We start from the raw sequence: 22,909 nt of genomic DNA, 5'->3' as shown, positions 1-22,909 counted from the left end.
AACATCTCCATTTTTTCAATACACAATTCAAAATGTGTGACCCTATCTTAATACAACTAGACACTAACCCCAACAACTATGTATGTGTGTGTATATATATAATATGGCATATATATATATATATATGTGTGTATATATATATATGTGTATATGTATATGTGTACATGTGTGTGTATATTATATATATATATATATATATATACATACATACACACACACATACATACATAGTGTCATTAGTGTGTGTGTGTGTGTGTGTCATATGTTAGCAGACCCCATACAACCACATGTCAAGGATCGCTGGACTCCAGTAGTACACATGCACTAAAATAGATCACAGCAAAGTCTTGTTTGAGAGAACATCAATGAAACCTTTATTAGACATTTCAGCATCATATCATAAAGTGCAATCTAACATGATTTCAGTGTATGTAAAGAACAAAAGATGCTGACTTAAATGAGATTTGACTGTAAATTACTTTTACATGGCCATGGCTTCACAAAGTAAAATAATACAATCCAACTGAGGCATCATGCTTAACCAAAGATTAAATTAGTAGCCTAAAACAATATTAATTTATTATTTAGCACATCTTTCGTAAAAGGAATCATGTCCATTATTCAAGTAAAATCCTAAAAAGTTACAATTAAGACATTTGACAGAGATATGGCACTAAAAACAAGCTTAAAACCCCTGAAAATTAAAAATAATTATATTAACCTGAGCTATGGTTAGCCTAATACATTAGTGTACCCTTACTGCTTTCATTTCATATTAGTCTTAATTTTACAAATCAGAGAAAAATATGTCATCTCTAACAGAATAAAGTTAGAATTCAACTTTATTCAGCTACATTAGTGTTGCGTTTACAAGTATTTTTCCTTAACCATACTAGAGTATGCTTCAGTAAAACTGAAAACAAAAAGGCTGCCATAATATTGTTGTTCTTTGTTTGACATGTAGAAATATTAATGCCTGATCAAAGCTCACAGCATTACTTCTGCAAACCGCACTTCCATTACCAAAGCTCAAATCACCCTAACTTAAACAGATCTTAATGATAACACATACGTTTATCCAAATACAGTATCAATACCTGGACCAAGAAGTACATCAATTAGTGCACAAGCGGTTTACGAATTGCAGCCTCAAAACAGCTGACTAAATGGCTGATCAAACTCGAGAGTTTCAGTAATCCCTTTTACTTTGCATATACTGTATTCTACAGCACTGCTAGGACAATCTAGTGCACAAAAGCAATTGCCCTTTTTAAACATTATTCATCTATTTAACATCAAATCAATGTCATTAATGTAAAATTAAAATATGTGTCCTCACTTTACACAAAATGCCAACCGCTACCAACAGCTGAAGCCACCACGGCTCACAGTCTACACACGTTTAGGCACCTGATATCATAGATGAATTGCTATTTCATTGTTAATAAACTAGTGCAAAACCATTCAAACCTATGACTTGGACAGAGTTATATCTCAAAATGCTTCATCAAAATTAAACGTCGATCAGATAGACAATGCATCCAGTGCTACAGGGCTGTAACAAGGCCGACTTAATAGTATATCTACAAATAAAACCTCAACTATTGTAGGCCTCTTGTGACTTAAAGGAATTGTAAGCCATGCTATCATGCTGTATTGTTAAATTTGACCCATGAAGTGCATTAAGTTATCATTCTTCCGTGTAAGCGCTGTACCACTGCAAACTAGCTTTTCAGTGGTACAATAACCCTTCAGTTGTATGTTTCAGAAGGTGCTGGATAAATGCTGGAGGAAGACCACGGGGTGATGTTTTTCAAACTCTTTGAGCAGGCTCCTCCTCTCCTTGACAGGTATGGTTTTGCTGGAGGAAATGTCATGAAGAAGCTGTTTGAGGCTCTCCAGGGTGGTAGCCTCTCGCTGATCCTCGTACTCCTGTGGCGTCACCTGCTGGCAGAAGGTGAACGCTGCAACACACAGAGGGGAATAGGACATTCGTTTTTGACTGGAGCATTAATGCACAGTGGACATACAAAACATTTTCTGTATATGTATGTTATTTCATATGATGGGGAAATATGTAATGCCAGCCAATGTGTGCATATTTAGTTGTAGTTGACTTACTGGCAATTGAGTCAGGGTCTTTTCCCTGCTGCATAGTCCTCAGTGTTCTCCTCACAGCTTCAATAAGGGACATAGGAGTCTGTATTCATTACAGTAAAAAAAGAGTCAAAGGATTTTAAACAAATGTTAAATCAAATGGGTTTTTTTGTTGCTATACTGACAAAGTAGCAACTTAATAAAACTTGATTCAATTACATTTTCTACAAAGAAGTTCAGGTGGTGTGAAACTTTTCCGCCGTCTATAAAATAGCATCTAAGTGACACCTGAATTAAAAAAATAAAGTGTACCTTGAAGAGCTCAGCGCATTTGTCCATGAAAAACAGCACCAGGGTTTCACTTTGGGATCGAGTCAGTTCATGATTCTGGACAATTGCTCTCTGAAAAGTACGGCTGACCAAGGCCCTGTTATCAATCTGAAAGGAAACACACCAGAAAGTCTAACATAAGTGACCATTGATCCAACCTTCAATATAACTCTACAAAATAAAGCTTGTTTGAATCTAAAAAAAAAAGCAGTTGAACAATCTACAGCATGGGCTGTGAACACCAAAGCTGGTTTGGCGAAAAAGGACCTGTTTTTGAAGACGGCAAGCATCTGGGCGAGCTGCTGTGGCCATAAAGGCCAGTAGTCTCCTGAGTTCATCTCTCACACTTGTCTCCAGCAGTCGAAAACACAACTGAGATGCTTTGATGGCGTCCTGCAACTTCCCTTCATCTGGAAAACAAAAACAAAATGTGGTCAAGACATGGATTACAAGCCACAGAGGCACTGTGACTTATGGCTTTACATGTACACACACATATCATCTAATGTCTACTGTGCCAGAATGGGTTGTCAAATCTCGCTCTAAATTCAAACCACATTAAACCACAAAATTCCCATTAAACCTTATTAAGTCTCACCCAGCAAATTCAGAATTGCAGCATGTATGTCAAGGTGGCGTCCTGAGAGCAGTGGAGCTTTTTCCTGTCCACTGTAGTACTTGGCAATGGTGTCAAAGAGCAGTCTCTTTTGGCTTGCCATCTGCTCTGCCTGGTCATCTTCTGAAAAGGCATTGCCACCTTGTTGGCTGAGCTGTTCCCCTGCAACCACGATCAGCTGGTCGGGAAAGAGCTCCAAGCAGTCTGCTGCTGCCGACAGCCACCCATCCAACCTAAAAAATAAAAAATAAAAAAAAAAATAAAAAAGGGTGATGAAACAGAACATGTTTCTTTACTGTCACTGTAGGGGAGGTGAAATACAAGGACAAACTGTTGTTGCTATCAAAACTACAAAAGGTTACTAATCAGAAGTAACCTTCTCTGTTAATTTTTGAAAATGCAGAGGAACAGGATAAGTTTACATAATTCTAGTTGTATGTCCAATATGCAAAAAAAGCTTGAAGTATTAATCTGAGGACTGACTGGGGCAGATTTAGGGTGTTGGGCAGCTCTCTCTCCAGACATGTGTTAGAGATAACCAGGTCCTGGGTAGCCAGAGGAGCTCTGCAGGCACGGAGCTGAACCCTGGCAGGAGAGGTCAGGATGCAGTCCAGCATTGGCAGCTCTACTATCTGCAGCAGCTGCAGCAGTGTCTGCTGCTTCCAAACCTCAGCCACCACTAGGGAAGGAGGAAAGAGTAAAAAATAATGTTTGAGAGAAAAATATCTGAGTCCACAATAAACTCACGACTCAAGTCATGGACTTGCAAATACTGACTCAAATAAGAGCTCAGTCTTACCAGTTTTGGACAGAAAGGCAGAAGTAGTGGGGGTAGCGTTTAAAGCTGGAGACAAGGTTGGTCGCAGGTTGATGGTCCTCAGCAGCCTCTCAACCCTCCTGTCTGATGGTCCAACAGCAAGAGGATTAGAGATCGTCCTCAGTTCATTCAGCCTCCTGAAACAACAATGGTGATTAATCACTCATTAGATGTTATCTAGAGATATATGCCAATATCAATATTATATCACATTTAGTTATGCTTCTCCATGTCTGCTGTGCATCTGAGTGATACATTTCAATGCCGTGTTCTTCTATACTGAATAAAATGAGTCAGTTAGGGATTTAAAGTAAAACCAACCTGGAGCTCTTCTTCCGCTTAATGCCCTGTTCCTCTGGTTGCATGTTTTCTGTGTCACTATGGCAATCGGACTCCTTCATGGCAGAATTGGCTAACGCTTTATATTCCAGGAAACGGTAAAGGCTGCAGGTGCTGTCCTCAAAGGTCACTTCTTTGTCTCTGCAAAACAGCTTGGTACCCACTGGTTCGAACACCTTGGCCTCCATCAGAGCCTGGCAGAGTCGAGCAGCTTTGAGGCGAGACACTTCACTTGTGCAAAACACCACATTCTGCATCAAATAACTGAGGACTGCATCCACAGCGTCTGAGCCTGTGAAACATTCGGCGTGAACGCGTAGATGCCTTCTACAGCGACGCACCTCCACCTGGGTTTGCAGGGCCTGGATGATGTTGTGCCACAGCTGGGTGGCACCGAAGGGCCCCGAGAAACCTATTAGGAGATATAGGGTTAAAGGAAAAGTGGTCAAAACAAGTTAAATCCCAGAGCCATTTACATGTCTTAAAAAACAGATTTATACAATTTCCTAATAAACATGTTTCGTCTAAAATTAAAAGGGGACCATGAAGCGCAAATACTGCATGGTGGAAAATAAGACCTCTAACAACTACAGATGTTCCGGTATCGGGAAGTACTGGGGTTTATGCACCGACCGATCCGATACCACGTAATAAAGCCCTAAAGAAAATCTACGTTAAAGTAGTTTATTTGTGTTCTAACTGACTGTCAAACTGGATAATAAAATAAAGTTCTGTGGCATTCATTGTTTGTGTTTGTTCATGTTTCACAATGAGTTTAACCTGAGCCAGACCGACAACAAAGATAGAAATAATATCACATCCATACAGGGATAGTAGTATACAGTTGTTAAAACATAATAAAATATATGACACACTGGTATCGGATCAGTACTCGGTATCGGCAGATACGCAAGTTCAGGTATCAGAATCGGTATCGGGAAGCAAAAAATGGTATCGGGCCATCTCTACTAACAACTTGTGACAGGGAAAACAGTGAAAAAGTCTTATCACATATATTTATTTGAGATTATGCTTATTCTACTGTATGTTAAAAAATAACAGTTAATGTTAAAAGTGTAGTTTATTAGAGCTGCAAAGATTAATCGATTAGTTGTCAACTTTTAAATTAATCGCCAACTATTTTGATAAATCGATTAGTCGGTTTGAGTAATTTTTTTAAGACAAAAGTAAAAATTCTTTGATTCCAGCTTGTTAAATGTGAATATTTCCTAGTTTGTTCTCTCCTCTGTGACAGTAAACTGAATATATTTGAGTTGTGGACAAAACAAGACATTTGAGGACGTCATCTTAAGTGTTTGGGAAACACTGATCCACATTTTTCACCATTTTCTGACGTTTTATAGACCAAACGAGTAATCGAGAAAATAATCAACAGATTAATCGACTATGAAAATAATCGTTAGTTGCAGCCCTATAGTTTATTCATCATTTTACTGGACACCAGTAATGAAATATAACTATGCAACGTCACAGTAAGATTTCCTCAATGTATGTGCAAAGTTCAGGTACTTGTACATTCCTTGAGTATAACCATGTCTACTACTTTACTTTACACTTCTATTCCACTGAATTTAAAAAAACGTTAATACTGCTTATTCCTGCTTAATGTTGTCTTGTTGCATCATCATATTTTTGTCTATTATCACTAACGTCATTATTTTCTAATGTAACGTGGATTTAATCTAGGTTTAACCGCAAGTTGCTGCTTGCATCCTACTTCAATAACTGTGTTTTATCTTTACCTTTCCTCGTTTTGTTCTTTTACTTTTAGGGAGTCGTAACGTAACAGTTAGTTAAAAATAGCTCCACGTCGACCAACAACAGTCAAAAGCTGATTACACATCAATGCAGCCGTAATAACAATTCCATATTACACTTTCCCTGAGGTAAACCAGACGTTTAAATCTTTACTGGCAAAAGATAACGTGCTGTGACGTTTTTAATGCAGGACTTTTTGCTTGCAATCTGTGAATGCTAGACGCCAGCGCCTTAGCCTTTACTTATACATCTGTGCTTTGATGGTGTGCTTGCAATTATACCAAGGGGAGACACGCTAACTTTAAACTTATTTAGCGGTAATACTCATATCTTACCGTGCTGTATATTTTCACGAAAACTCCTCGTTTGGCTGTTCAACCTTCTAAAACGCGGAGTCAAATCAACCGCCATCACGAGCAGCCCGTGTGACGTAAACACCTTCTCCTTCTTCTACTTCTTCTTTTGGGTTTTACCTTACGGCAGTTGGCATCCTATGCGTTGCATTACTGCCTCCTACTGGTATACTATTGTTTCATTTCATTGTCATTTTCTAAGTAGTCCGGTGCTTTTCAAAAATGTAAATATATGTTTCCTTCCATTTACGGAAACCCCACTTTCAAGGACATCTTTGAACCTGACTTCCACCGGTCCTAAATAGTATTACTACGTTAGTAATGTAGGCTAATCCTGCTAACATGAGCCCTCTTTCTTGATTGTATTTCCTGCATGAAATCAGGACTCCACCGCCTCCTTTTCCTCACACAGACTGCAGTGCCCAGTTGGTGTTTTCCAAGTATAAACCATGGATGTATTAAGAGATATATATTATAAACCTTCTTCTTCTTCATCATCATCATCATCATCATCATCATCATCATCATCATCATCATCATCATCATCTTCTTCTTCTTCTTCTTCTTCTTCTTCTTCTATACATTGTAACAGTTTACAGATCATCTAAGTAGGTTATTTGTTGGCATGCATGCGTCTTATTTAATTCAAAACCAACAAAATAAATTCAGGCAAATTATTGTATGATAAATCTCATGTGGAATGATCTATGTAAAAAAGGCAGCTGTGTGTGTGTGTGTGTGTGTGTGTGTGTGTGTGTGTGTGTGTGTGTGTGTGTGTGTGTGTGTGTGTGTGCGCGCGCGCGCGCGCGCGTGTGTGTGTGTGGATGCAACCTTAAGAGCTCAAACTTTTCGATTTCTAGCCTTTTTGTAAATTGTGCAAACGTGTGTGTGTGTGTGTGTGTGTGTGTGTGTGTGTGTGTGTCTCATAATATAATGACTCATGAGAGCCTGACTCAGTGTTTTAATAAAAGAGGCGTTTCAAATGAATGTGTCACAAGACACAACAGAAAAGGAAATAAATTACAGTCAAAAGTCATCTCCTTTTCTAATAATAGTATCATCCAGTTCCTTCTATAATGCCATGTCGCGCCTCTTTTGTGCTTGTTTTTTCTAATAGCTTATAGGCTACTTTAAGGATGCCGTCACTTCATTCAGTCACTGGAAAATTCCACACCATTCTTCTTTTTCCAGAAAAGGGTTAGGCTATACATCGTTATGCTTCAAAACTATTAAAGATCTTTCACTTCTTTAGCGACCGCACAATTATTAGTAAGTTGAGAAGAAAAATAATGCGACCACTGTGTGTAGCTGCAGTATAGGGGCGGGGCTTCACTTCTCTCAGTCAGCATGTCTTCTAGGGGCTACCAGTTATTCAGTTAACACCAAATAAATCGTGAGAACCCAACAAAATTACATCTCATCAACTTTGCAAATCTTTTTAAAGTACATGCTAAGTAGGCCAACTTGAATCAATGCCTGTTAGGGCTAAGAAGCTACAAATAATTAGAATACCCACTCAGATATGGCATATGAAGGAAGTCAAATTATTTTTTACAAAATAAAAATCTAGCCTAATATGACAAAGTTTACTACATGTCTAATTGCAACACGTTATTTTTTTTTTTCTTCTTTTGAGTCAATCGGAATGTAGTTTTACATTTACACTAAAAAGTAAGTATTAAAGTATAAAAGTATTTTTCCTGTTTCCTGTTTGTTGTTGATGACTACTATACCCTTGAATTTATTATTGTTAATATGAGCTTGCTTGTATGGAGGAAATATTTATTCATAATTCAATTTGAAAGTCCAAAGAGAAATTGAAAGTCCAAAGAGAAAACGAAGCGAGATCAAATTAAAAATATTATATTTTTTTTAAATTTTCTATTGATCAAATTAAAAATATTAGTATTTTTTTTAAATTTTCCATTTGGCTTTTCCATTTGGATTTAATATTTGGCTTTTGAATTTCAATTTAACATTGGCTTTTAATTTGGATTTAATATTTGGCTTTTCGATTTCAATTTAGCATTGGCTTTTCATTTGGATTTAATATTTGGCTTTTGAATTTACATTTAACATTGGCTTTTCATTTGGACTTGACACATGTCAATGTAAATGAGGAGGCGTGGCCCAAAGGCTGGTGGGAGGGTCCGAAACGAAAGGGGTGCAGAGGCACCTTATGAACAGCAGGGGGAGCTGACTGCTGGGGAGCACACTGTTGAGGAGCATCTGTCTGCAGCTTGGCCACCAGGCTGGCTTATCCTCTTATTTCACATGATAGAAACTGATGATGTAGGCTAAACACAAACCACATTTCATGCAACAACAGTGAAGTTTTCATGTAGATATTATAATTGGGCCTGTGTTAGTGAGGACTAGGACTGTATTTAACGCTGATTCTGGTTTCCAACTTCGCCCCAGGTGTGTCTGTTTAAAACACGGACGGAGACAACTTCTCTCTTTTGATGTTTTATTTAATTAAGCAACAGTACAAACATGGGTGTGGGTAGCTCTGCTACGTGTGTTTGTGTGTTGTCAGATCTCGAGGACACACACACACACAGACACACACACACACACACACAATCTCAACCAGGTAGTCATCGTCCGAACTGCGACCTCTCCTTTTTCTTTCTCTCACTTTTTTCTCCGGGTGGTGCGTGTCCGCGCTATTCTCCGACACGTACTCACAACAATCACTCCTGATTGACGGCCTTTTGTACAGCCCGTGTAGGCTACTTTTTCGTTCATTTGATTTCCGATTTTGAAACGATATCCAAATTTGAAAAAATGGGTCATTTTAAACCTTGTTAATATTGATGACAATGTGTTCAAACGTAAAACAAGCCATTTTTCAGAAAATAAACTTGTCCATGATTCTATTGAGAGACTTCCAGCTGACAGCGGTGTCTGAGCATCACTGGCCGGCCAGCAGGGAGGCGATCCCGGCCGCCACCAAGAAGCTGGCTGTCCCGTCAGACTGAAGCTTCTGACAACATCGGAGAAAATGTGCAGTTGGGCATCAATGTTTGTAAAACTGCCCATATTCAAACTCTACACAGTTAATTGCTCGCATAAAAAAGTCTCAATAGTGAATTTAGTGGTGAAATAGCAGACAAAAATTGTAAAAAGTTTCCAGTTGTTTGCTGCTGCTGCTACAGCAAACTCCCGATCTAGATTATAGAATAGATTGCTTTTTTATAATTTCCATCTGCTATTTCACACACGTTTTCCATTGTTGTTAATGAACCCTGGCTGCAAACCAAATTTCCCCTGTGGGACAATAAAGATAACCTTGAACCTTGATGATGAATGGGGAGCAACAGCTTGTAAATGAGACCACCTCTGTTGGATATAGCAAGATATAATTAAAAAAAGGCAAAGAAAAATGTCCAATAAGATCACCAGGTGGCTCTTTGTGTATTTAGGGAAACAGACCAACCTGTAATATAAGGTAATGCGTTACATCATAAACCCCTTTTCAGACATGTACTTCACTCCATCAATGTACTGGTAATTTAATATGTTGGTGCCAGAAAATGAAACAGAATTACAATGACTTTGTGACATTATTTTTTTTGGTATTAATGGTAGTAACAACCTATAAGGGATTGTCCCACCATAGCACAGTGGTCCTCAAACTTTTTCACATCAAGGACCCCTAAACTGACACAAATTAGACCACGGACCCCCATCTGATAAGATGTTGTCCCAGCGTCCCCTACCTCATAGAATATTTGCTTTTAGATGTTTTATTACAGAAAGTTAATGAAACTCATGAGAAAATCCATTACATCTGTCATTGTGTTGCTTATGGATGAAATTATAGTGAAAATAAATGATTCCCCTATTTGTTGGAGACCCCCTGGAACACCTTCAAGGACCCCTGGGTGTCCCCGGACCCCACTTTGAGTATCACTGCCATAGCACATAATTTGCATATAACTCAATTCATTGTCCAATAAAATATATTGTCTATAATCAATGGATCTATTTTCTCTCCAAGGGTGAGCCATGTCCTCCTCAGCCTGCCAGTGGACTCTGCACCCATTTGCCGTTAGAAGTCTATTGGTGTTGTGTTTTCTAGGCCTTTTTTTCATGTACAACAAGACTGACATCAAGTTCCCCAATTTTGGCATTTACATGGAGAAAGGCTGTCAGTTCTGTCCTACAGTCTTGTGTGCGGCGAGAGCGCAGACCCAGGACTCACAACCAAACTGTTCCACAGAGCTGCACATACAACCACATCACAATGACCGCCAGAAGATCCAGCAGGCAGCAGCAGTGGACGCTGAGCCTGACACTATTGTATTGATCTGGATGTGGCCATTTGGCGCCAGATATGATCTCAGCTGCAATACTTTCCATATCACAAGATGCCACTTGACAGATGACAAGACACTTTACCATAAAGCCCACGGGGTTCTCTTCCACCACAGGGACATTCATGGAAATCTAGGAGACTTTCCGAAAGAGCCCCATCCTCATTTTCAGAAATAGGTATGGTCAAATATGGAGTCACCTGCAAACTCCGCTCCAATCCCTAAACATAATGACTTATTCAACTTGACATGCAATTATCGCCTCAATTCAAATATCCCAGTGCCTTATGGGTATCTGGTGCCAGTGACATCTGAAGATGAGACATTCAAACTGCCAGCAAAGGAAAAGTTGGTGTGTTGAATTGTGAGTAATTGGAACATGCAGTACGAGAGAGTTAAGTTTACAATGAACTGAAGAAACACATCAAGATTCATTTTTATGGAAATGCCTTTGGCCGACATATAAGCGACCAATATTCAAAGATAGTTTCTAGTTGTAAATTCTACCTCTCCTTTGAGAACTCTGTCTACAAGGACTATATCACAGAGAAGTTATACCTGCCAATGATGAAGGAAAGTGTACCAATAGTTCTGGGCCCTTCAAGACAAAATTATGAGGACCATATCCCAGCTGATTCTTTCATTCATGTCAATGACTTTTCTACTGCAAAGGAGCTAGCAGAGAAGCTACTTTACCTTGACCAAAATAATTCATTAATTATTACAGAGTACATTAGATACTTTAACTGGATAGGTAGGTTTAAAGTTAAATTGTCTTGGTTTGGAAAAGAACATACTTGCAAAACTTGTAGTTACTTACAAAACCACAGAGAGTACCAAGCTTTTCATGATCTTAACAAATGGTACTGGGGTTAAGATGTTGTAGTAGCCTTGGATTGGAGAAGTACACAGTAGGTCAGTAGTAGGCTGTACAGTGTGTTTGTATATTAAGTGCTTTGGGGCCCTTCTGTAACTAATTTTGGGATACAATGGTTCTGGAGAAAGCTACAAGCAGCAATATCACAGGCCAAGCAATCGGGCCAAACAGGCACATTTTGAACAGGCACTGTACTAGCAGCTTTAAATAAAGAATTTAATTTCTCATAAACTGTCACTTATTTGATATCAGAAATTTCAACTCAATGGTCAATATTTGATTGGAAATGAATGCCATTTATTCATGTGATTGTATATAAATAATAATAATAATAATAATAATAATATTATAAATTAAAATTGACATTATTAATTATATTTTAACTAATGCTGAAAGCCAGGTTTGTTTCTATTGACAGAAATATACATCATTAGGCAGGTTCTCTTCCAGCATGAATTCTCTTTTAAATAGATTCCCATGGTTCCCTCGCCCATTCTGCAAGTTCTGACCATGGATGTATTAAGAGACCAATAAAGAACAAAAAGAACAATAAATTCAATCTGCAGAAACAATATTGTACCAGTTTTTTTCCTTTATTTTATTTATTGTTTTGTAACAAAATGTCATGTTTTGTAAGGAATTTTAAGAAGAACTACATTTGTCAAAGCTTACTGTGAACACAATTGACCTCCATGAGCAAAAGTCTGGCAGGAATATTTTTTAAAATGGCCTTTTTATTATTTTATATAAATTAAACTAAACCGTAAACCCGCAATAGGATGCACTCTGATATCTCAGAAGAATCATTTAAACACATGTAAATATTGTGACGTGAAATAAAAGAAACGATTATGATTAAGATATGAGCAGCACGTTGGTTTGTATCCACAAAGAAGCATCTTAATGCATCCATCTAGTGGCCGCCGGTAACAGCTCAAAGTCTCCATCTTCCCCCATAATATTACATTTCATGTGGCTGACGCTTTTGTCCAAAGCGACTTCCGACAAGTGTATTCAACCATGAAGGTACAAACAGCAACAGCAAGAATCACATAGAAGTAGCTTCAAATAAGCTATACCACGTAAATGCAACATGTAGTGCAAATTATTGTTATAACCAGTCATTTACTTTCAGCTGTCCTGATAATAAGTCTTAACCCGAAAAATTTACTTTGGGGGGATTTACTTCAAATGCGGGGTAACTCCATGGAGTGAGTCCCGTGGATGTAGCCTATTAAGTGAACCTGAGTCCCTATTACAATAACATACACTTCTGTAAACACACTGAGGTCACATCCGTAAACAAGACGACCCACGTGAAGAAAAGCAGAGCGTACCATTTCTACCAAGAGGGACATAGTGAAGAATGTTATATAAATTTGCCTTAGCTAAATGTGTGCATTTAGTTTTATGTATACCAGTTTAAAACGTATACTTTAATCGAAAGACTTCTTTAATCTTTTCTTTAATCATAAACCTTGTGTTCGCCTTTAGTCGTCTGTTGATTGCCCCTATGTATCGCATGGTTTCGTCTTTTTGTCCTTAAAGCCAGCTGGGGTAACTAAAGACCTTTAAACAGAGAGCAATTTCACAGGACGACGACGACGAATCTTCTCTTCAGAGTTGAGCTATTTTTGGTATCAGTCTCCTTTTCCGGAGACTTGAATGAGGTAAAAGTCGCGTTTGTTAACACATTTTACTCTATTTGAAATTGCGAATCATTCGGCTGGTTCTGTTCGCAACTACTACGTCCATTTTGGTTTTGTTGTGGAGCGGAAACTTGAGTACAGTCGTCGAAGGTTCCAACTATCACGACAATGCCAATGTCAACGTATAGCTGCTATATAAAATTTACCATTTTCATGGTTTATATACGGCCGTTATAGCCTGGGCATTTGATCAAGTAACAAAGACTGTCATGTAAACAATGCCATAATATAAGCAGTGACGACTTTGACGGTCTACAAAATGTCTTTTGCAGTAAGGGCGTAATGCATGTTGTCTTACTGTACGTTTTGTTCGGATTCTGGCGTGGGCATATGCATAAAATATATGCTACTGCATTAAATGTTGGCTACATGAAGTTATTGTTATGGTCTGCGCTGCTCAGATCACGTGTCACCCACTTCTAACGTGTGTGTGGATATTTTTTTTTCTTTCCACGTGCACAGCAATGTAACCAAAGATTTTCCATGTAGAAATGAGGGACAGGGAGCTGCAGCCAATAACGAGACTCCCCGTGTAGTTAGCCCAGCCTCCCTGATCCTTTGCTTTGTTTACATTACACTGCAGTCGAATCTGGATCCCTGAAGATCCCTCTATCCATCGAAATGCAGTCTACAATTAACAGTATATTTCAAATCAGTCAAAACCATTCTAATTGTTGGTCTTTTTAAATCACATGTCAAATGTTTAGGTTTTATCTTTTAGCTATTATTCAGAATATTTCTTATAATGAAGCAGCAGATGACAGACCTAATCCATAATCAGTTTTCTGGACTGTACTGCTCCCATCACTCTAGATAATCTCTGAAAATTGGCCTGCTGCGTAGCTGTGACCTAGCTGTCAAGTCTAGCAGATGATGTAATGAATGAGTTGCACAGCGGGGGATACATATAAGTCACACACTCCCTACACCCACCCCCCACCCCCCACCCCTTGAGCTATCTTTAAACCAAAAGTGCAGCGAGGGAGTGTGCATTCATTTTTGGCAGGAGATAACTATGACCAGGGACAGGAACACCCAAGGGTCACCCTGTGCACTATGTCTTATACAGTGCTGGCAGATAATATTAGAAAAGCAGAGGCCTACTAAATTAAGGGTGTTACAGTAGTCAAGATACATTGTGAGGTTTTTATTTAGCCAAGTGTGGTGATTTGTTTGTTTGTTTTGATAACATGTACACAAGTTATATGGTGTAGTTTGGCTTTAGCTTGTGTTTTTCTTACAAATAGTACCTTTCTTTCTTATGCTATGTGTTTTTTTTATTTGTGTGGCAGACAGACAACATATAAACCGGTGTAACAGGATCGTTCTGCCGGTTGAGAAGCCCTCTGTTGTCCCATGTTGCCCTGGAGACACAATTGATCTCAGACAGGCCTGGACACAGTGTCCCTTTTGTCCTCAAGGAATACAAGCTTTTGTTTAAACCTAGTTATGGAAAAGGGTTCCGTTTGTGTCCTGACTTTGGATAGTGTTGTAGACGTCTGTGGCAGTAAACACTTAACTCAGGGACACTGAATCATCAGGTGTTTTTCCAAAGAATTACATAATGTACTATTATCGAGTTTAACAAGAAGTTGATACAAAAGGCAGCTATCTCTGTTTCCATGGAGACTGGCCCGCAATCTGTTTTTTATTGAGTGTGACTCGTGTTTTTGTTACAATCTGTTAACTACCCTGGCAACAGCAACTATTGCATGCACGCTATTGAATGCTCTCTCGCTCACTGACAGCCACACACTCTTTCTCCCTCTAATGGTGCTGACACACCAGGGAGACAGTCGGCCATTGGCCAAAGTTGGGCCGACGATGAGTGCCCATCGCCCTAGTTTTTTGCGGTGTGTCCCCAAGCTGCAACCTCTGGTGCCTAAAAATGAAGCCAATGCAGAAGTGCAACAAATTGTAGTTCATCAAGTGGCCACATGAGGCTGACTCCCATGTTAAAATGCCCAACTTTACAGTAACTTTACCGCTGTACTTTTTTGGTTTGTATAGATAATTTCCCCATTCTTGACAACTACATATTTTTTCATAACTCACCCAGTTAAATTATATTCAAGCTTAAAGTTCTGCATGATTAAGGACGTGCCGCTTTGAGTGACAGGTGGGCTGCTGTCTTTCAGTAGGCAAGCGTAGGATTCATTCAGCCCGCCTCAGCTCCATCCACGCTCCACCTCTTTGCCCATTTTTGGATAAGCTGTTGTCCGGCACTGCCAACATGGTGACTGCCAGAGCCATTGGGAGCTGCCCACTTTGAGCTTCATTTTAGCTTTTCAGAAACTATACTTCATACAGCCAGTTTGTCCCGCATCGTCGACCCTCATTGGAATTTTTTCTGCAGAGCGTATCAGTGTCAGTGAGAGGAATCACTCTTGATTGGCTGTTCAGCTTAAGCGATTTAGTGCACAAAAACAAAAACGGAAGTGAGTAAAGCAAGCAAAGGCCTAAAGTTGAGAGAGCACACACATTCATTTTCATCTTATATGATCAATCCAATACACGATAGGGCTGTCAAAATAAGCCAAAAAGGACGTTTCCTATTCCTATAAATATTCCTGTATTATACTGACGAATATTCCTTCTTAAAAAAACACAAGTTCAAACTAATTTATTTTTGCACATTATTTCCATTAAAAAGGGGAAATGTACAACGAGATGCATAACTACTTGTACAGGTATATTTATTTCAACATAAACATGTCTTTTAAAAGATTGACATACCTACACACTGAAATAAACTAATAAAATAGTGCACTATACCGTAAAACTTAGAGACCGTAGACCTCTCTCCCTCATTCTCTGCACCGTGGTTGGCGCTAGACTGAGACCCTAGCAAGCAAGCTAGCTAGCTAACCAGCTGGCCGACCAACCGGTAAATTATTACAATTTAACAACTTAATGTTTAAACCAACCATGGAACATTTTGTTTTTCTCAGTAAATGCCATGAAAAGACCAAAACCACCATGCGTTAGTCTGTCTCTGTGCATCTGTGCTCTGTCTTTGGCTCTCAGCCTCAAGCCTATTTTTTCAGAGCAGCTTCCACTCAAAGGAGGAATGATTACCTTTCACTTAAAATTCTAAACCTGTTCCTGTGTTTCTTTTGAAGGTAGTAAGAAATCCATTAACTTGTGATGTGCTGAACACGTTCACTTGGAATAAATTTTAAGAAACCCATTCTGCTGAAGTTATAGCTAACAAGATAAGGGTTGTAACCAACTTCTCATGTGCAGCTATATCCCTAAGATGCCTCTAAATGATGAGCGACCTGCATCCACATCCAGCGGTGAGGATCAAGGCAGTGATGTGGAGTCGTTGTCGGAGCGCTGTGATAGCATGACGTCGACCAGCAACCGTGAAAGCTTCACTAGCGACTGCTCCAGCAAGCATAGCACACCTTCCTGTAAGTTTGCCACCTCACCTTTTCTGGTCTTTCCATAAGCTCAGTAGACAACCTCTGACTTTTCATGTCCATGCTGGTTTTCCTTTCTCGGGAAAGGCCTGTTAGTTGGTTTGGTTTTTGCACTGACTCAGACTGCGCTTTGACAATTAATATTTATAATTCCATTTAGTTTGTACTGATAATGTTCCAGGGCTTCCAAGGGTGTTAAAAAACATTTAGGCTTCACTACAAGCCTAAGATGGGGTAAACCAATTAAAAAACGTTATTAAGGAAAGCAATGAGATCTAACAAAGCAATTTTAAGCAGAAGCATTGTTGTAGTTTATGTTTCAGAGCCTGTATTATATCCACAATCACAGGATTTATTAACTTCACCATTCTCATCATGCAACTTCAACGGCCAATTTTATGCTCCCACATTTTTTGTTTAAGCTCATTTTCATTGTGTTCATGTGTGTTCATTCATGTTCATTTACAAAGTTCAATATTTGGTTCCCACAGCAAGCCCACCCAAAACCTTAACCCTGGATGTGGTCATGGATTCTGCCAGAGACCTGTCCAATCTCAGCCTTGCCCATGAGATGATTGTGAACGGCAACTTCTGTCTGGAGCCGAAAAGCCTGCCTCAGGACAGGTATGTTGTGAAAAGTTCTCCATTTGGTCACACCCTGATCATGTTTTGTGGCTTATCAGTGAACCTAAACGCAGTTTGTCAGCTAGGGGCTTTACAAAAACATAAAAGTGGACCTGAGCTTTGATTACAAATGTCAGGTTTTATAGTATTTATACTTGCCGTTGCTTTGTACTATTCACTAGTGATGGCGAGATGAAGCCCCATGAAACGCTGAAGCTTTCCAGCCAATTGGTTCGCAAAAAGGTTAATTTCTCGAGGCTTCATGGGCTCACAGTACCACCTGTTGGTCAAAGAATGTAAAACAGGCAGATATATTACTGATGATCTAATTTTATCTGTGAAACTGTATTTTGTGCCAGTAAAGGCTTAGAAATGGCAATGAAGAAAAAAATAAATTTCCACATAATTAATTTATATAAATATAGTGTATTTCCTGGTGGTATATAATTATTGTATAACATAACTGTATATTGAACTAATTTCCTTGAGAGGAATTTGGCTATCAAATGTGTGTAAAACCTTTGGTCATAATACAATAATGGCAGGAGGGGCAATGTTAGTATTCTAAAACTGGAAAGTGGCAGTGGTTTACCTGGGCAGAGGGCAGTGAACTTGCTTGTGTACTGTATATCATGGATGTATAATAAAACTGGTGTAGATTCGAACCACTTCCTGAACCATTCACACACAACAGCAACTATGTGTGAAATGTGTGAAACTGATATGTGAGTTTTCAAAGGAACAAGAGACGGCGGAAATCCAAAGAGATGCCATTATTTGTGCCCAACTGAAGGTGAATGACAAAAACGGTGACAAATTATTAAGAACAGCTCAGACAAACTGCATCAACAAAGAGGAACTGCAGTTTAAATAAACTAGGGACATGATGTACATTTACAGTATATAGGGGCTTCTCTACTAATACCTAAAATGTCCAGCCATTGTTACACTGCCTGTAAAGGTTATTGCTACTTCAAAGTAAAGGGCATTCTAATGACTTCAGTTAAAGACAAGGTGAATTTACTCAAATTATGTCAATAGTTTAGTCCCCATATCTAATAAAAAGAAGTACCTAATGTTTAAGCGTATTGATCAATACAATTGTAGAAATCAGATAGAGAGACAACCTTTTGATAAATATATCTTATAATAAATTTGGATCTGGATTGCATTTTATAGTAAAGAGACGAATGAGAAATGATGCGTACACCATACTTCACCGTTTCTACTGTGTTCATTGACATCTGTCTCGGTTTATCTTAAGCACAACACTGAACTGAACATGCGAGTGAAGAGGACAGACATTAGAGATCAGGGGAGCAAAGGAAAGGAGGAGAATTTATTTATTGAAGAGTGGACAGCAGCAGATAAGATTATATTTTCAATGCTCAACAAAAAGATTGATGCTGTGTTTTTTAAAAAAAAAAAATTTATTAGGAGATCTATCTCTGTTATTTAGTACCTTGTGCATCATCCCTACCAAAGCCCATTTCAGAAATGGCCATTTTCCTGACAGATTATATACTCAGCTAATCTAAATCCTCAATTTTCTTTTTTTTTTAGTTTATGGAAGATAGTTAGAGATATTGTCCACAAGGCCTTCTGGGACATCCTGGAGTCGGAGCTGAACGACGACCCACCTGAGTATGGGCAAGCCATCAGATTATTGGAGGAGATCAGAGAGGTCAGCACACACAATGTGATGTTTACAGCTTCACTGGATCTGTAGAAATGACTTTATTTCTCAGATTTGTCCATACATTTATTTGCAGCATGATCTATATAGCAGTCCTCTTACATATTAAAGATCCTTTTGTAACTGCTTCTCGATATCTCCGTCTTCTCCTTTTGTGACTGGTATATGTAGAAAAACGGCAACGATTGAGCAACATCACTTATTAATAAAGTTCTAAATCATGCTTTCTATCATTTTCCTCTTTGGACAGATATTACTGTCATTTCTTAATCCGGGTGCCAATCGAATGCGGACCCAGATTATGGAGGTGCTGGACATGGATCTGATTCGTCAGCAGGCTGAGAACAATGCTGTAGACATCCAGGGGCTTGCCTCTTACATTATCACCACCATGGGCAAGATGTGTGCACCAGCCAGAGATGAGGAAATCAAGAAGCTCCGTGAAAGCTCCGATAACAAAGTGACACTGTTCAGGTAAATACACACATGGCGTTTTAAAGCTTTTGAATTGATTATGACCAGATATTGTATTGTCAGTCTGAGAGAAAAACATGAGTTTTCCTATTTAGCTATTTTATAAGAAGCAATTCAATCACAGTGGCTTTTATTATTTATTTTTACCCTCCAGGGAGGTCTTCCGTGTGCTGGACCTGATGAAGGCAGACACAGTCAACTTTACAATCGACAATCTGAGGCCTGTGCTGCAGAGGCAGGGTGTTGAATACGAGAGGGAAAAGTTTCAGAGCATCCTGGACAAAACACCCAGTGAGTGAACGAGGACACCATTTTCTCTATAGCTTTAAATACTGTATTTTTTTTTTTTACTATTTCTGTTGCCAGATATATGGTCAGTGGAAGAAACTCATAACATTCTGTTAATTGTCAGAAAAAAGTATTACGAAACCAACTCCTCAATCTGTATTGCTGTGATAAAGGTGCTTTGGAGCACACCACCTCTTGGATCAAGTCAGCACTGGAGGAGCTGTCGACCACCATCCCCAAAGAACAGCCCAACGGTCCAGGGAAAGGACAGCGACTGGTGCCCGGGCCCTTTCAGATCCTCAACACTGCCTTTCTCAGCATCCTAACATGGGACTATGATAAGAGTCCACTGCCTGAGGTGCCGGTGTTTTGAATTTGCATATGCAACTAACAGATATGACCTTTTTTTTTGTATATCAGGTGTTAGTTGTGAAATATACATATTAAAATATTATTTTTTATTTTTTATTTTACGGGGCATTGCCATTGCCTGCTGTAATTATCTTTTGGTGGAAGCCATGATTTTGCGTAGTCTCGTTGTTAACATGAATGTGTGAGGTTACCAAATAGTGCACTTTAGAGGTGCTGGTAGGTGGATTCAGTTTTGGACAGAACCTGGCTAGCAGTTTGTGCCCGTTTCCGGTCTTTATTCTAAACTAAGCCAATCTTCTCTCAGCTCCATACTTGCGCATAGACATGACTCTAGTATTCATCTTCTCATCTAATTTAAGAAGACAAATAAGTGTATTTCCAAAAATGTCAAACTATTCTTAAGTCTCTTCTTTTGCTTCTTCTCTAGACCTGGATGACGGATGAGACACGTCTGCGAGAGATTCAGCGGCAGCTCCAGCAGTATCAGGCTGTGAACGAAGTCCTGCTCATTGTCTACAGTACAGTTGGAGGGCCTATCCAGGATCTGCCCTCCCTGTCTGACCGCATGAAGAGGATGATTAGTGTGTTGCTGGATGGGATGCATAGCCCGTCAGTTGACTTTTTTTTTTCTTTTTTTTTTTAATCCATCTTAAATCCACAATGTATTCATACATACAACTGATTATCATGGGTTATTTGCTATCTACTTCATGTGAATTAGGAGCTCAAACCAGAACTCTCCTCTCTTCTCCTCTCTGTAGGGGCTTTAACCTAGAAGAGGCACTAAAGGGTGTCAGTGCTCAGATCTGCTGTGAGATCAACAAGTCTTTAACAGAGAGGAACTACCCTGCCCTGACCCCAGCGTTGCAGGGCACCCTCACAGGCCAGATCTGCAGCATCACTCAGAAGGACAATCCCATCCGCACTCTCGTTGGTAAGATGGAGTGAGCAGGAGTGACTGTGTGCTTATTTGAGCCTTTTGCAGGACTGTAAAGATGTTTTCATATAATTTTAATTGGAAGAGGAATATGTATTGTTGTGAGTGAAATTGTCAGTGTCTAGCAGAGTACCCCAAATCATTTTTTTTACTCAGATGTGAAGGTTTGTTTGGCCTGTCATTTCCCTTTCTCTTATTCTCTTTGTGTCTGTGCAGAGGATCGTGTGCAGCACTACTTCATGGCACTCATCTGTGATCCTAAACCCCAGGTCAAACTTGAAACAGTACCAGCTGGCTTGACTGCTATCAAGCCTGAACTAGCATTGATGGGAGCAAAGTTCATCTCCCTGGTTAACTACAACAAGGCTGTCTATGGACCTTTCTACGCAGATATAATAAGAAAGCTGATGTTCAGCAGCAACCCACCAGCAGCAAACCATCCTCAGGACACCACTCAGGACTCTATCACCTCCAATTAAAACCATACTCTGGCTTGTGTAGTCAAATGAGTCTTTTATTTTGTCTACTAGACATAGCTAAAGCTAAGGAGGTATTACCATAGCTAGGCAGTACAACTGCTATCAGGCTACTGGAGTTACCTTCATCGTATTGTAAATGTAGTTTATCACTACATTTAGCAGTAAAGGCACTGCAGTGTAGGCGCTATATATTAGACCTTTAATGTGACCTGCATCCTTTGTGATAAATGCTCTAAAATATGCTCTCTTGTGAATATTTACAGCTTCAAACCAGTGTAAGTGTGATCCATTTCTGAACCTTATGGTGACCCCTACATTGTAAATTTGTTTGTAGTCAGACTGTTGTTATTGTGGAGGTAGTCCACAGGGGGAGAAGGGCAGAACCTTAGAATGTATAAAGCATACAGTAAGCTTTATGAAGCAAAAGGAATAAGCGTGTATATTTAGAAAAGTAGCATATCAGATTCCTTATGTATAACAAGTTATTTATCACTGTTAAATTCTAAGGTATATATTTTATATATTATAACTATGACCACCTTTGAACATCTTAAGGCAAAACATAAGATCGCCCCTTTCCCATTGAATTAGTCCTTTTGATTGTTCTCCCTTTAACTTTATCAGCTGGAAAACGAAATGTTCTGTGTTCTTTTTAATCCACTGATATTACTAAGTAAGGAATTTAAAAAAGGAAGAAAAAAAAAAAAAAAAAGTTTCGGATTTTGACTTCGAAACAACCTTTGTCTGCATGAGTAGCTTTGTGTTGAGGTTAAATCATTTTCAGTTTTTACTTGAGTAACTTGTCACTTGTATGTTATATACTTTACTTATCTGCCAGTTGAATACTTGTTATGTTGATTCTGTTACATTTTGAGGTACTGTAGTTACAGTATTGCTGTGTTGGCTGTTAGAACCTTTGGGGAAATGAAAGGTGCTGAACTCAAAAGTGGGCCTAATGATGCACAAAGAAAAGCAGATGCATTCTTTTACAAAGGTTTATATGAAAATGTTGGAAGTTGTTCTCTTCTCTATCACTGTTATTATAATAAAACTTCAAAAAGACTACTGACCACATCATTTTTTTTTTGAGGAAAATTTGTTAATCTTATTGTTTATTTTTAATCATCTTTTTTCAAATACTTTTATCTTAATGATTGTCTTTCGCTAGTTCAAATGCTATTCAAAATTATTACATGTGTAGAACAAAATAGAAATAAAAAGCTACATTAAACCATAATACATCAACTATTCAGAATTTTAATAAAACATTCTTTGCCTTGGACATCCCTGATTACATGCTACTATTTGAGGGAAGTTATAATCAAAATGAGAAACTGGAAAAACATTTGAGATTTAGAGCCTAGGGATAAAATAA

The 22,909-nt window shown here is 38.8% G+C and overlaps 2 protein-coding genes, 1 long non-coding RNA gene and 1 pseudogene across 3 annotated transcripts; 3 read left to right on the top strand and 1 right to left on the bottom strand.

Moving 5' to 3' along the window:
• Positions 1-364: 364 nt before the first annotated feature.
• depdc4 (DEP domain containing 4) lies at positions 365-6,436 on the bottom strand. The gene is made up of 9 exons (XM_031313621.2): positions 6,314-6,436; positions 4,182-4,611; positions 3,843-3,997; positions 3,527-3,722; positions 3,026-3,276; positions 2,695-2,837; positions 2,410-2,535; positions 2,122-2,200; positions 365-1,964 (listed from the first exon to the last, which is right to left on the bottom strand). The coding sequence occupies exons 1-9, from the start codon at positions 6,387-6,389 to the stop codon at positions 1,765-1,767; spliced, it is 1,656 nt and encodes a 551-aa protein (XP_031169481.1). The 5' UTR covers positions 6,390-6,436; the 3' UTR covers positions 365-1,764.
• A 3,698-nt stretch (positions 6,437-10,134) lies between these two features.
• Positions 10,135-11,531, top strand: LOC116060129 (annotated as a pseudogene).
• Positions 11,532-12,935: 1,404 nt separating this feature from the next.
• tcp11l2 (t-complex 11, testis-specific-like 2) lies at positions 12,936-22,596 on the top strand. Its single transcript, XM_031313502.2, has 10 exons — positions 12,936-13,200; positions 16,486-16,655; positions 17,156-17,288; positions 18,852-18,972; positions 19,235-19,458; positions 19,613-19,749; positions 19,920-20,104; positions 20,546-20,727; positions 20,880-21,052; positions 21,272-22,596. The coding sequence occupies exons 1-10, from the start codon at positions 13,196-13,198 to the stop codon at positions 21,532-21,534; spliced, it is 1,593 nt and encodes a 530-aa protein (XP_031169362.1). The 5' UTR covers positions 12,936-13,195; the 3' UTR covers positions 21,535-22,596.
• Positions 13,207-16,477, top strand: LOC116060090. The gene is made up of 3 exons (XR_004107438.2): positions 13,207-14,911; positions 15,381-15,386; positions 15,649-16,477. It is a non-coding gene; the product is annotated as an uncharacterized LOC116060090 (long non-coding RNA).
• Positions 22,597-22,909: the final 313 nt, after the last annotated feature.

Source organism: Sander lucioperca, chromosome 20 (genome assembly GCF_008315115.2).
Source record: "Sander lucioperca isolate FBNREF2018 chromosome 20, SLUC_FBN_1.2, whole genome shotgun sequence".
Classification (NCBI taxonomy): Eukaryota; Metazoa; Chordata; class Actinopteri; order Perciformes; family Percidae; genus Sander; species Sander lucioperca.
The sequence above is the reverse complement of the archived record's forward strand: the minus strand, read 5'-3'. Positions and strand labels throughout refer to the sequence as shown.

What these genes read in the sequence shown, in the direction of transcription:
- tcp11l2 (XM_031313502.2), top strand. An exon ending in CAAGCATAGCACACCTTCCT is followed by an intron (nt 16,656 to 17,155) that starts GTAAGTTTGCCA and finishes TGGTTCCCACAG; the next exon opens with CAAGCCCACCCAAAACCTTA. An exon ending in AACAAAGTGACACTGTTCAG is followed by an intron (nt 19,459 to 19,612) that starts GTAAATACACAC and finishes TTTACCCTCCAG; the next exon opens with GGAGGTCTTCCGTGTGCTGG.
- depdc4 (XM_031313621.2), bottom strand. Translation starts at nt 6,389, where the DNA reads ATGGCGGTTGATTTGACTCCGCGTTTTAGAAGGTTGAACAGCCAAACG. An exon ending in AATGCGCTGAGCTCTTCAAG is followed by an intron (nt 2,201 to 2,409) that starts GTACACTTTATT and finishes TAATGAATACAG; the next exon opens with ACTCCTATGTCCCTTATTGA. An exon ending in AGACCCTGACTCAATTGCCA is followed by an intron (nt 1,965 to 2,121) that starts GTAAGTCAACTA and finishes TGTGTGTTGCAG; the next exon opens with CGTTCACCTTCTGCCAGCAG.